The sequence below is a fragment of the Ornithorhynchus anatinus genome, chromosome 9, assembly GCF_004115215.2.
Source record: "Ornithorhynchus anatinus isolate Pmale09 chromosome 9, mOrnAna1.pri.v4, whole genome shotgun sequence".
In the NCBI taxonomy this organism is placed as follows: domain Eukaryota; kingdom Metazoa; phylum Chordata; class Mammalia; order Monotremata; family Ornithorhynchidae; genus Ornithorhynchus; species Ornithorhynchus anatinus.
In genome coordinates this window covers 20,338,812-20,352,717 of record NC_041736.1, presented here as the reverse complement: position 1 = coordinate 20,352,717, position 13,906 = coordinate 20,338,812, and the positions used below count along the sequence as shown (strand labels likewise).

Below are 13,906 nucleotides of genomic sequence, written 5' to 3'. Positions count from 1 at the left end.
CCTCCCTGCTGTTTATGCTTCTTCAACATGCTCCAGCGCATATCCTGCCTACCCTCTTCCTGATGAAAATATGTACTGTACAGGAACTGGACAGATGGACTTCTACCAAATGATATTGCTGCTTAATGTAAAAGTCATGTTGTTCAGGACATGTTCAAGTGGAATTTATTACAAATAGAGCAAATATATCCTTGTCTTGGATGTGTGCTGAAATGATCCTGACTCGGGTATCTCTGTAAATAGAGATACTGTAAACTGAGCCACGAGAAGCAGCGTGATTCAGTGGAAAGAGCCCGGGCTTGGGAGTCAGTGATCATGGGTTCGAATCCCAGCTCTGCCACTTGTCAGCTGTGTGACTGTGGGCAAGTCACTTCACTTTGTGCCTCAGTTACCTCATCTGTAAAATGGTGATTAAGACTGTGAGACTCACATGGGACAACCTGATTACCCTGTGTCTACCCCAGTGCTTAGAACAGTGCTCGGCACATAGTAAGCGCTTAACAAATACCAACATTATTATTAAAACTCTTGACTCTATAAAATGCTTGTAGGTGCTGTACTGATGGATTCGGTGGCCCTTCAGGCAGCTGAGTTTTGTTCAGTTTCTGCCTGACAAAACTTGCCTCTGGGAGGGGATTCATTTAGCTTCCCCTAAATCTCTTGTGATGAATATTTGGGGATATTCCTTCTTAACGGCTGCGAGACGTGGGCCTACCAGACTACCCAGAGACCTGCTTTCTTGATGCTCATTAAAACATCTTGCCCAGCACAGCGGCCGGGACCGGTGGGCAGCCTGGCTGGCGGTCCCTTCCCCCTTGGGGCTGGTCAGGACGGAGTTGGGCAGTGCGATGGGCACTGGGGCCGCCGCTTCCCTCGGCCTGCTGAGTGACCCACTGCCTGCATCCAGATGACTGGCCCAAGTGGGCCTTAAATGATAATAATAATGTTGGTATTTGTTAAGCGCTTACTATATGCAGAGCACTGTTCTAAGCGCTGGGGGAGATACAGGGTAACCAGGTTGTCCCTCATGAGGCTCACAGTTAATCCTCATTTTACAGATGAGGTAACTGAAGCACAGAGAAGTGAAGTGACTTGCCCACAGTCACACAGCTGACGAGTGAGAGAGTCGGAATTTGAACTCATGACCTCGGACTCCTAAGCCCGGGCTCTTTCCACTGAGGCATGCTGCTTCTCAATAATAATAATAATGGCATTCATTAAGTGCTTACTATGTGCCAAGCACTGTTCTAAACACTGTGGTTGATACAAGGTAATCAGATTCATTTATTCATTCATTCAATTGTATATACTGAGTGCTTACTTTGTGCAGAGCACTCTACCAAGCGCTTGGAAAGTACAATTCAACAACAAATAGAGACAATCCCTCCCCACAATGGGCTAAGGGTCTAGAAGGCATCAAAACAGGCATCGATATAAATAAACAGAATTATAGCTACATACACACCATTAATATAAATCAACAGAATTATAAGTATGTACATCTATATACGAGTGCTGCACATGGGGCTCACAGTCTCAATTCCCATTTGACAGATGAGGTCGCTGAGGCCCAGAGAAGTTAAGTGATTTGCCCAAGGTCACAGAGCTGACAAGTGGCAAGGTCGGGATTAGAACTCACGTCCTCTGATTCTCAAGCCCATGCTCTTGCCACTAGGCCCAGCGGCTTCATGGCCGGGGCAGGGAGGAAAGGAAAGCGGCGGGGGCAGCTTCCCACGCAAGGGCATGGGGGCGGGCACCTTGCCGCCCGCACATCGGGGCTCAGTAGAAAGAGCCCGGGCCGGGGAGTCAGAGGTCGTGGGTTCTAATTCCGCCCCCGCCTCTTGTCAGCTGAGTGACTTTGGGCAAGTCGCTTCACTTCTCTGGGCCTCAGTGACCTCATCCGTAAAAAGGGGGGTGAAGACTGTGAGCCCCACGTGGGACAACCTGAACGCCTCGCATCCTCCCCCCAGCGCTTAGAACAGTGCTTGGCACATAGGAAGCGCCTAAAAAATGCCATTATTATGATGATAATTATTATTAGAGAAGCAGCGGAAAGAGCACGGGCTTTGGAGTCAGAGGTCATGAGTTCGAATCCCGGCTCTGCCGCTTGTCAGCTGGGTGACTGTGGGCAAGTCACTTCACTTCTCTGTGCCTCAGTGACCTCATCTGTAAAATGGGATGAAGACTGTGAGCCCCACGTGGGACAACCTCATTCCCCTGTGTCTACCCCAGTGCTTAGAACAGTGCTCCGCACATAGTAAGCGCTTAACAAATACCAACATTATTATTATAATTAGCAGGCAGGGAGCGACCAAGCCCCGCCCGCTCGGTGGGCGGGCGCGGCCCCCGGACGTTCGGCTCGGCCGCTTTCGGCAGGACTCGGCTCGCCCTTTCGGCCACGCCCCTCGATGCCGGCGGAGCGTCTCATTGGCGGGCCACTAAGCCCCGCCCCCTCGGCCGCGTTCGGAGAGACTCGGCTGGCCCGCTCGGCCCCGCCTCCCGGAAGCGTGCGGGGCGTCCCATTGGCCGTTGCTCGGGCCACGCCCCCTCGATGGGCGGGGCGTCGCGGAGCCGTTGGGCTCGGCCCCGCCCCCCTCGGGGAGCAGAGCATCCTATTGGCGGTCGGCTAGGCCACGCCCCTAGGTGGGCGGGGAGGGGGCGGGGCTTCTCATTGACAGGGGGCTCGGCCGCTCCCGCGGAGGTGGGCGGGGCGGCCCATTGACGGCCGGCTCGGCCGCGTTCGGTAGGACTCGGCAGGACCGTCCCGTCCCGTCCCGTCCCGTCCCGTCCCGTCCCGTCCCGTCCCGTCCCGTCCCGGGCGGAGTGGGCGGGCCGGGAGCCGGGAGCCGGGAGCCGGGAGCCGGGAGCCGCCGCCGGGACCCTCCCCCCCCCCTCCACCCCCCCCCGGCCACCGGCGGGGCAGCGCCCACGATGATGGACTTGGAGTCGCCGCCGGGGCAGCCGTCGCAACAGGTGCCGCCCGGGGGTGCTGGGGCGGGGGGAGGGAAGGACCGGCCGGACGGACTCCCCCGGCCCGGTGCAGGGGGGCACAGCGTGTCGGCCAAGGTGGCGACCCCCTCCCCCGCCTGGGCAGGGCGGGCACGGGGAAACGGCAGTGCGGAGCGAGGGGGGCGGGGGGATTCCCCGGGCCGGGCATCGGCGCTGTCCCCGCTCCTCCCCCGGTGTCCCCCGCAGCCTCGTGACCCGCCCCGCCTCTGCTGACGCTCGGGAAATAAGAATGGGGCGGGATCCCGGGGGTCCCGGCCGGCCCGGCCTCTCTCTCTCTCCCCCGCGCAGTTCGGTGGAAAGAAGCCAGGCTGGGGAGTCCGAGGTCGTGGGTTCTAATCCCGCCCCCTCCCCTCCCTGGGCCGGCCGCTTCACCTCCCTGGGCCTCAGCTCTCTCAGCATGATAATAATGTTGGTATTTGTTAAGCCCTTACTATGGGCCGAGCCCTGTTCTAAGCGCTGGGGGAGATCCAGGGTAATAATAATAATGTTGGTATCTGTTAAGCGCTTACTAGGTGCCCGAGCCCTGTTCTAAGCGCTGGAGTAGATCCAGGGTAATAATAATAATGTTGGTATTTGTTAAGCGCTTACTAGGTGCCCGAGCACTGTTCTAAGCGCTGGGTAGATCCAGGGTAATAATAATAATCATGTTGGTATTTGTTAAGTGCTTACTTGTTAAGTGCTTACTATGTGCCGAGCACTGTTCTAAGCGCTGGGGGAGATCCAGGGTAATAATAATAATCCTGTTGGTATTTGTTAAGCGCTTACTATGTGCCTGAGCACTGTTCTAAACGCTGGGGTAGATACAGGGTGATAATAATAATAATAATAATAATAATAATAATAATGATCATGTTGGTGTTTGTTAAGCGCTTACTATGTGCCCGAGCACTGTTCTAAGCGCTGGGGTAGATACAGGGTAATAATAATAAGGTGGGTATTTGTTAAGCGCTTACTATGTGCAGAGCGCTGTTCCAAGCGCTGGGATAGATAGAGGGTCATCAGGTGGTCCCACGTGAGGCTCCCAGTCTTCACCCCCATTTTCCAGATGAGGGAACTGAGGCCTAGAGAAGGGAAGTGACTGGTCCACGGTGGCACAGCTAAGTGGCAGAGCTGGGATTCGAACCCAGGACCTCCGACTGCCCAGCCCGGGCTCTTTCCACTGAGCCAACGCTGCTTCCCTAATCGATCAAACGGGTCCGGGAGCCCCAGGTGGGCCAACCTGACGACCTGGTGTCTCCCCCGGCGCTTCGAACAGTGCTCGGCACCTAATAAGCGCCTAACAAATACCATTATCGTCATTCTTACCACTGTTCTTGTCTGTCCGTCTCCCCCGATGAGACTGTGAGCCCGTCAGTGGGCAGGGCCTGTCTCTCTCTGTTACCGATTTGTCCCTTCCAAGCGCTTAGTCCAGTGCTCTGCACAGAGTAAGCGCTCAATAAATACTACTGAATGAATTCTTCTCCTCCCTTTCCCCCCTGGCGGCCGCCCGGGGGAAGATCCTTCAATCGTTCGATGGTATTTATTGAACGCTTACTCTGTGCAGAGCACTGCGCTGAGCGCTTGGGAAAGTAATAAGAAGAAGAATAATGTTGGTATTTGTTAAGCGCTTACTCTGTGCAGAGCACTGTTCTAAGCGCTGGGGGAGACACAGGGGAATCGGGTTGTCCCACGTGGGGCTCACCGTCTTCATCCCCATTTGACAGATGAGGTCACTGAGGCGCAGAGAAGTGAAGTGACTCGCCCAAAGTCACACAGCTGACAAGTGGCCGAGCCGGGCTTCGAACCCAGGACCTCGGTCTCCAAAGCTCCTGCTCTTTCCACTGAGCCACGCTGCTTGCTGAAAGTAGAGTAAGGCAGCAGAGAGAGGCAATCCCCACCCAACAAGGGGGTCGGAGCCTTTCCCCCTCCCCCCGCCCAGGACCATTCAGGCATCCATTCGATCGTACTTACTGAGCGCTTACTACGTGCAGAGCACTGTCCTAAGCGCTTGGAATGAGCAATTCGGCAACAGAGCGGGACCGTCCCTGCCCGGTGACGGGCTCGGACCCACCACCATAGCCGAGGACGGGGGCAAAGGCTGCAGCTCAGTTCATCCGTCCGTTCATCCCATCGCGAGCCCCACCACTGTACTAAGCGCTCGGGAGGTCCAATCCAGCCCAGAGGCGATCCCCGCCCCCCGGACGGGCGGGGAGGGGGGTCACAGTCCAGCTCGGCGACGCCCTCCCCACCCCACCCCACCCCCCCCCCCCCGACCCCGGCCCGCCGATGGGCAGGGTCGGAGGGCAGTCCCGGAGGGCGGGCCGGAGGAGGCGGGCCGGAGGGAGGGAGGAGGCTCCCGTAGCGTGCGAGCCTCGTTGCGTGCCGAAGGCCGGGGACAAGTTGGAGCGGCCGAGCCCGTTGTGCAATCGCCCTTTTTTTTCCCTCCCCCCGGGGCTGCCGCGACTTGGCACCCAGCCCCTCGCCCGGCCCTGCCAAGATGGGCAAGCCAGGAGGGCCTCCTCGCCGCTTCCAAGGGTAAGGGATGCGCCCCAGGCCCCCAGGCCCTCGCCCAGGGGTCAGCCGAACGGCTGCCCTTCCCTCTCTTTCTCCAACTGCTTTCTAATCTCTTCCCAAAGAGGATGGTTAACGCTTGAGACCTGTTTAAATGGATGGGGGGCAGGGGTCGCTTTCTCTCTCCAAGCGCTCAGCACAGTGCTCCGGCTGGGACGGGGGCTGTGCCCAGAGCCAGTACCTTCTGTTGACCCCAGCATCGCTTTCTCTGCTCCAAGCGCTCAGCACAGTGCTCCGGGTGGGACGGGGGCTGTGCCCAGAGCCAGTACCTTCTGTTGACCCCAGCATCGCTTTCTCTGCTCCAAGTGCTCATTACAGTGCTCCGGGTGGGACGGGGGCTGTGCCCTGAGCCAGTACCTTGCATTGACCTCAGCATTTAGGACAGTGCTTGGCGCATAATAAGCGCTTAACCAACACCAACAAAAACCGAACTGCGCTTTCCAAGCGCTCAGCACAGTGCTCCGTGTGGGACGGGGGCTGTGCCCAGAGCCAGTACCTTCTGTTGACCCCAGCAACGCTTACTCTACTCCAAGCGCTCAGCACAGTGTTCCGTGTGGGACGGGGGCTGTGCCCAGAGCCAGTACCTTGCATTGACCCCAGCATTTAGGACAGTGCTTGGCGCATAATAAGTGCTTAACCAACACCAACAGAGACCAAACTGCGCTTTCCAAGCGCTTAGTACAATGCTCTGCACACGGTAGGCGCTCAGTAAATACCATTGAATGAATGAATGCTCTGAAAGTACAATACAGCAACAAAGGGTTACAATTCCCGCCTGCAACGAGCTCACAGTCTAGAGTGGGGAGCGGGGAGACAGAAATCGAAACAAGCCGACAGATCTCGAGACAATCGGACAGACCTCAGGACAAATAAGTAGAATTAGGAGGCGGGCAGAGATGGGCAAAAGCTGGCCTTTTGGTCCTCCGGGTTGGGAGGGAAGTCGTGGAAACTGGGAGAACTGGAAAAGTGAAAGTAAGTGTCGTCGTTTTCATTCTTCGGAGCCCATTTGAGACCGTCAGATGTCGGCAGAGCACGCAGCCTGCCGGGGTCCCCGGAGTTTCCTTGGTATTTCAAAAACGGGTTTTCTCTGTGTGTTTGCAAGTGAGCCGGGGGACTGTCACGACCGGCGGCCTGGAGTTTTTAAAGTCGGAAGCCCTCAACTGACCTTGGGAACCTAAGAATATGTCTCATCGGATCGTGTCAGTTACGTAAACGCGCCACCCGTTCCACCCTCTCTTCTCCTGCTAAGAGGTGTCATGTGCAGCCTTGGATCTTTCCCTGGGAAAGTTGGGGAGGCTGCTTGCTTCTCCACTAAAATTCTCTCTCATCTCTGGCCAGAGACCTGTCCACGCAGGTGCCTCTTGGATACAAACGCGTAAGGTGTGAGTGGAGGGTAATTTCCTTAGGTGAAGTTTGATGTCCGACCCTCTGAGCTCGACTCATTTCTGAAATAGGAGAGGGCCTGGCGATGGGAAATTGGGTGCCCGTCCTTAAACTCCGGTTGATTAGATGGCTTTCACTCTTCGTTTTCCGGCTGAGTTTGATGCTTCGTGTCTGATAGAACATCAGAGGAAGGAAGAAGGAATTTTTCTCCTGTTTGTAGGCTGAGAGAATGAAAAAACGGTACCCGAGGGTATCATGGACAATTTTTGTTTTGGGGGGGGCTCTTTCTTGGGAGGAAGAAACTTTTAAAAACCTCCCTAATTTTATTGGCATGTTTGGCAGTTGCACCCACCGTCTTTCTGTGGATGTAACATCCCACGGTATCCCCATCCTAGAGGTTCTTGCCAGAGCTGATTTTGGGAGGTGGGATGAGGGTCTGTGAGTTCATGTGAGTCCACATCCCTTGAGAGACAGAAGACCAGTGCCAAAAGAAAAATTTGGGGGGAGGGGGGGAAGAGGGCCGCAGGCGTGGAGGCCAGTCCTGTTTTCAGGCAGAAACTTCGTGCGAGGCATAAAGCAACTGGACTTTCTAGAGTATGTGAAAAATCTCATGAGACATTTTGAAAACACTGTGTGGGAGGTAAAATGCACAACTCCCATCAACATTTCCAAAGCAAAAATAAATCTGGCTCTCTGCTTGTCCTTCTCCTTGATAAAACTTGCAAACAGGGAAGAGCCCTTTTTCGTTATGAATTCCAGAAAGCTTGAACTGACACTGAGTCGGTTAAACAGTTTTTAACATTGATTTATTTTTTTCATTTGTGATCATTCCTGTTTAGAACACCAGCGTATAGATCCCATTCATAGGGAGAATATTTTTTCAACTGTATAACTCTGACCGGAGCCTTTCCAGCAGAAATTTTGAGGAGCGATTGCGTTTCACAATTTTTTCTGCTAGCCCTTCCCCCTCTTTCTCTTCTTCCTCCTCCTTATCTCCTCCTCCTCCTCCTCCTCCATTGTCCCCAGGGTCAGGGTTCTTTCTGTTTTAAGAGTGAAACCTGGAGGGGGTCAAGTACTTCACCTGGCCAGGAACTAAGGGCAGGAACTAAGGGGTTCGTTTTCAAGCAGGTTGTCCTTTCATGATGAAATTGGGGATTTATATTCTGGGAGGGGACACCTTCCAGAGAGATTAAAAGCAACCTGAAGGGATTTTTACTTTCCTGATGCTTAAGAAAAATGCTCGCTATCTGGTGGATGGATAGGGTTGTAGGGTTCTTTTCAAAGAATAAGCAGAAAGAGAAGCACAACTTTAATAGGCTAGGGTTACTCTCTGGTGCCTTCAAAAAGCAGAAAAAAAATTCGGTTTTTGAAGTTGTGAATAAATGAGGAGAAAAAGTGTCTTCCTTTATTTCCCTTTGAAAAATGACAGGTGAGAGTCGTGGAGTCAAGGTTAGGATTGGGTGGAAAGTTGGCCACGTTATGTAAGTGGGAAGGAGTTAGAATAAGTGTATTGGCTGAATTTGAGTCAATCACAAGCCCCAACACAGATGTCTGAGCCCAAAATGAGCAGGAACAACCCACCCACCACCCCCCTTCCCCCCCATGGTGCCCTTGACATTCATCCAACATAAGGCCTTGTAAATCTTCAAGTCGGGGACTTTAAAAACAACAACAAACCAACCACATTTCAATCCCAAATCATTCATTGTTTCAAAAGTAAACAGTCTTAAAACATATCTGCTCATCTGATGTCCTTTAGTCAACACAATTATTTAGGTTCTACAGATTCTATTTGCCTATGGGGCGGGATGGAGTGGAAGGACAGATTTCCCATATTTTTGTTTGGTTTCGTGGGGGTTGGGAGGAAGGACTTGAACTTCTGGCATGTGCTGAGCATAGGAGGAAGCCTTTGAACAAATGTCAGTTGATGGTTCTGTTCCCGTTGCTACGAGCCCAATGTGAAATGTATCTGTTGGGGCTGCTAGCACCGGGGGTGGCGTTAGTTGAATTCTTACCTTGCAGAGTTTGAAAAATCAATCTGAGGACTAGAGTGTTGTGTGTGTGTATGTGTGTTTGTGGGGGGTAGTTTCAGTAGAAATGGCATTCAAACATCACAAAACAGATGAAGCTGCTGATTCTGACATGCACAGAAGTCCTAGAAAATCCCTCTTTCCCTTAAGCCTACCAAAAGGGTAGAATGCACCAGTTTCAGTACCTGCTGGGTTTAACCCCACCCCACCCAAGGTGAAACTTTTCTGCTCTGTCAGTCAATTACAACTTAAAGTATTCATACCAAGAATCCTGAGAATGGAAGATAATTTCCAGAACATGTGTGCTTAATACCTAGGTGTGAAGAGAAAGCCTAATCCATAAATTTAGCTGCTTTTGTTAGTTTAAGCTAGGTTTGTTTGACTGGAGCTTCTGTTAATGAACAAAAAATCGTGGCGTTAGTGAAGTTACTGGACCAAGCCCCTCTCTCGCAGTTCAGCATTAGTGAGGGACTCTGAAAAGCTACTACAAATCAGTATAAGCCCCTTGTGGGTAGGGAACGTGTTTTCCCAACTCCGTTGTATTGAACTCTCCCAAGCACTTAGTACGGTGCTCTGCGAGGAAACACTGAAATGCCAATGATTGATCGATAGGTATCATTCAAAAAAGCCGAGGTGACAATCTCTCTTTTCCCAGGCCCAAGCAGGTTTAGGTTAACCTGTAATGTTGAGAGAGATGGTTCGTAGCCTTTTCACATGCTGCGTCCAGTGATTTGGAATAGGAATTGTGAGACTTCTGGGTCGGGGTATCACACAAGACTGGTGATCATCAGGTGGCTGTTTCTTTTTCAAAAATGGGAGTGATGCGATGGAAGTCGCGTAACAAATAGCCGTTACTAGTTGTTATCGTCAGTTGTCGAGGTGAGGGTGAACCGGCCCATTAGTCCAGATGACGTGCTTTGCCACTGACACGTGCACTCGGGTTTTTCTGCATTCGTGTTTTGGGATCACGTCTTTGATGTTTGGTGCCAGGTGGCTCGGCCCGTCGACTACGTCGTAATTGACTGCAGTCAGTACTGCAAGATCTGCCGTTTCCCCTAGAAGCTGGAGTGACCACGGACAGCCCTTTCCGTCATCCGCATTCAGGCCCGTTGTCGTCTATGCTGAAGTGCGGCCGGGTTCCAAGACTCGGTCCCCTCCAGGCTGGATTTACTTGCGCGCTCCCTGAAGGTCCAGGTGGTGCAGCGTGGCTTCCTGGCCATCATTGCTCCCCTTTCCGCTCCTTAACAATTGGTCTCCAGCTGATCTGGTTTAGGGGCCTTGGCTACTTTTAAGGTACAAAACTCAGCCGGGAGGCAGGGGCCAGGGATTCCCAGAGTTACACTGGACACTTTGGCGGGGAGGGTGTATGTCGCTGGGATCCCCTGACAGTTTGGAGTCCCTGTCGGAGGGTTCAGCCATTCGGGCAGACAGTGGGACCAGATAACGTCAACCGTGAGAGGCCCCACAACCGCAGAGACGGACGATAAGCCAGCAGCAGAGGGCAGCGGGCATTCAGGCCGACACGATCCATTTCCATCTGTCGCTTGCCGCTGCTGCTGTCTCCTTCCCCCGGGTGGTCTGGCGCCGGCGAGTAGCTCTCTGGGTGAGCGGAGGTGGGGTGGGGGGTTGGTGTTCGCCAGCCAGAAGGGAGAAGGGAGCCAAGGGGGAGAGCTCGCGATGGCTGTGGGGACCATTTCCAGGGAAAACATGAGATTAGAGGGGTCCGGTTCCCACGAGAGGCTGATCGGCCCTATCTCGGGACCGTCACCTACCCTGATTCGACGGAGCCCTGCTTTGTGGATCTTCAGGGTGTGATGCAAGAGCTATCTTAAGTTGGCATACCACAGCGAGCCTGGCTTGCAAACAGGGTTGGGGCTAATGCAGCGGGCACCGGGCCCCGGCCTCCCACGCCCAGGAGGGGTGGAGCTGAGCTCACGCGGCACCGCGCAGTTCCGAAGGGGCATGGTTCCCCTCCGCCCCATCCCCCGAGCGTTGCCGCCGCGCTCCCGGCCTCCCATCCCTGACTCCTTTCTCACGCTCTCTCCCATGCAGGAAGCCGAAGTTGAAACAGGCTGCTTATTGTTTTCTCTTCCCGGCATTCCGAACCGGTCGCTTTTAAAACGATGTTAATTCTATCGGGGTGGTGTCATTTGTCCCCCACCCCCCGTGCAAAGGTAGGTATTTCTAGAGTTGATACCCTTTGTAGCTTTAATAGTCTAGAAAGCATATGCTCTCCCCAGCATTGCAGTACTAACTTGAAAATTTAAGGTTCTTGGTTGTTGGTTTTTTTCCCAATATCAGTGTCTTTGAGTCCTAAATACATTTCGATGTTCTTCCGTTTGTTTGAAAACACACGCACAAGAGTGCGGGGAGAAAAATCTGCTCCACGGTTGGAATTCTACTGTTGCCTTCGATGAGCGATGCCCCTAAATGTGTCGCAAACTGATAGACGCCTCAGTCGGTTCTTTAAAGGCCTAGGGGGCCCAAGTAGACCGTTTCAGATCTGTTACCGAATCAGAGAGAAGAAAATGCCAAGGCGTTATTCGGTGTTTGAGGTGAGAGTCAGTCAGTCGATGGCATTTACTGAGTGCTTACCATGTTCAGAACACCGTACTGAGTGCTTGGGAGAGTACAATATAACAGACAGACCCCTGCCCACAATGAGCTTATGGTCTAGAAAAGGAGACAGATGTGAATATAAATAAATCTAGATGACAGATATGGACATAAGTGCTGGGGGCTTAAAGGGGGATGAAGAAAAGGAGCAAGTCAGGATGATGCAGAAGGGAGTGGGAGAAGAGGAAAGGAGGGCTTAGTCAGGGAAGGCCTCTTGGAGGAGAGGTGAGAGGCCCAGGGAGATGTAGCATACTGGTGTGAGCATCCAACTGGAGAGCACGGGGCATCCAGCCTGCTGCTGCCCCTCTGGAAACTATCGGAGCTCCAGCTCTAGGGTCCTAAGGGGGTGTGAGAGTCCTCTGTGGGCCCGGGAGCCCTGGCAGCGGGAGGCTGAAGGACCGTCTCCTCCGGGCTGGCCGTCGTGTAGCTCCTTCCTGGGGCTGCATCCGGGAAGCCTGCTCCTCCAGACCCTCTGTCTCTGGCGGGACCATTACGTCTGCCTCCACCGCTCCCTTGGCCGAGTCCGGAGCAGGGGTTTGTCGCCCTGCCAGAGCCCCTCAGGTGCCGTGGAGGCGGAAGGGGCAGGAGCCGGTGGTGGCAGCGACAGCTCTGCTGTGGGTCTGGGCAGGGGTGCTCAGCACTGTTGCCCTCTCCTCTGCCACTGACCCCCGGGGCCATCTATCCCTCCGCCCTGCTCTTTCTTCGCATCGCAGGAAGGGCTCTCACAGCCCAGGAAGTGCCAGGGCTTCGCCTCGCTTGGGGCTCAACTGAGGGGGCCCGCTTCCTGCACATCAGCCAAACACAATTGTTTAGGAACTTCTAGGAAGTTAGGGTTAAAGGCCCCAGATTTTACAACAACCAGCAGTCCCTGAACGCTCGCAATCTTGCTTTTTAAAATTATGCTAGTTGCCTTAGAAGGTTGAAAAATATCACGGCTCCAGCCTCTAGCCAAGTGAAAAGAGATCACGTGCAGCGATCGTGACATTTTGTCGACGTCTATCATTGGTTCTCCCATGATAAAAGAGATCATGTGCAGCGATCGTGATATTTTGTCGACGTCTAGCGTCGTTTCTCCCATAATCATGTGATTTCACTCTGCTTTTTGGGTAGAATGGGGAATTGCGGAACATCCCTCTGATGCGTCTTTTTCCAGGTAGGGTGCGGTGACAGGTTGGGAGAAATGTTGCGTGCACACGTCCGGTGTCAGTCCAGGCGCGAGTGCCACCGCACCGGTTTTCCTGGGTGCGAGGTTCAGCCAGAACCCAATGCCGGGTATCGGAGAACCGACGGTTCTTGGGTCGCAGAGGCGCCACTGAACCAAAAGCCCCCTCCGGCCCCTGCCTTCAGCAGCCGCGGTCAGGTTGACCACAGCCCCTCTTTTGACTTTAAACATTTTCCGCTCCCCATTTCCTATCGGCCAGCCCAGGTGGAGGGGTTTGGGAGACGGAAACCCTTAATGAGGGAGTCGAGACTCTGGACAGAGACCTTTGACCCTTCCACTACCAGGTCACCGGTTTCAATTAATTTCAGGTTACCATTCCCCCTCCCGACGTGAGCGGAGTAGTGGCCTCCTTGGGGTTTCCATCCGACGGGGAATTATGCCTCCTTCAGATCTCCCGCCTGGCGGACGCCGGCCTTTAAGTCAAGCGATAAAGAGCAAAACTGCAAGCCACCCGATATGTCGTGGGGAGAAGGCTTAGAGTCTCCAGCACCCGAGTCGTTCTCTTGAACTGGAGTTGGGGAGGAGGAGAAGGAAAATCTCTCCTGTGCAAATTCACACAGTACTTGTGCAGGGCCTACCAGTATGTCAAAAACCCTAAGTGTATGATTAGAAGTATTTGATAGGGTGACTGCCCACTCTAGAAATGGGCTCCAAAGGGCCATTTGAGCTCCAGGACTACGTCACGACTAGATTTCTGTTTTAATCGTTTATGAACTGGTCTCGGAAAGATTGCTTAACTTCATTCCTAGTAACAAGCTCGAAAATGACTCTCCACTAGAAGGAGTATCTTAATGACGGAAGAGGCACACCTTCAGTATAATAAAAATCGATCTTTAAAAAGCCAAGCCTAGGCTATTAGTGCACTTCTCTTACCTTTCCTGACCCAATAACGACAAGAGTTGTGCAAATTGGATTTCATTACAGCTAACAAAATCAATGTACACGGAAAGAGCTAAGCCAAAGGTTTCTTTTCTTGACCAACAGTTCTACCAGTCATGCCAGCAGGGAAGCCCAGGTGCGGTACCCCAGGGCAGCAAGGGCTGTTGGCCACCCGGCCGTGGCCGTGACCGTTTTTGAAAGATCACAGTCAGCAGCG

The 13,906-nt window shown here is 53.4% G+C and overlaps 1 protein-coding gene across 3 annotated transcripts in view; it reads left to right on the top strand.

The window, feature by feature from the left end:
* The first annotated feature begins 2,900 nt into the window (after positions 1–2,900).
* NFE2L2 (nuclear factor, erythroid 2 like 2) overlaps positions 2,901–13,906 on the top strand; it is a 34,154-nt gene continuing 23,148 nt past the window's right edge. Inside the window, exon 1 of one of the 3 annotated variants that reach the window (XM_029071690.2) lies at positions 2,901–2,973. In XM_029071690.2, the coding sequence (XP_028927523.1) occupies positions 2,932–2,973 (42 nt within the window). In that variant the 5' untranslated portion in view covers positions 2,901–2,931. Of the gene's footprint in view, positions 2,974–5,383; positions 5,524–11,047; positions 11,147–13,906 lie in introns of those variants that run through there. The other 2 variants (XM_007671275.4, XM_007671274.4) reach the window with 2 other exon arrangements.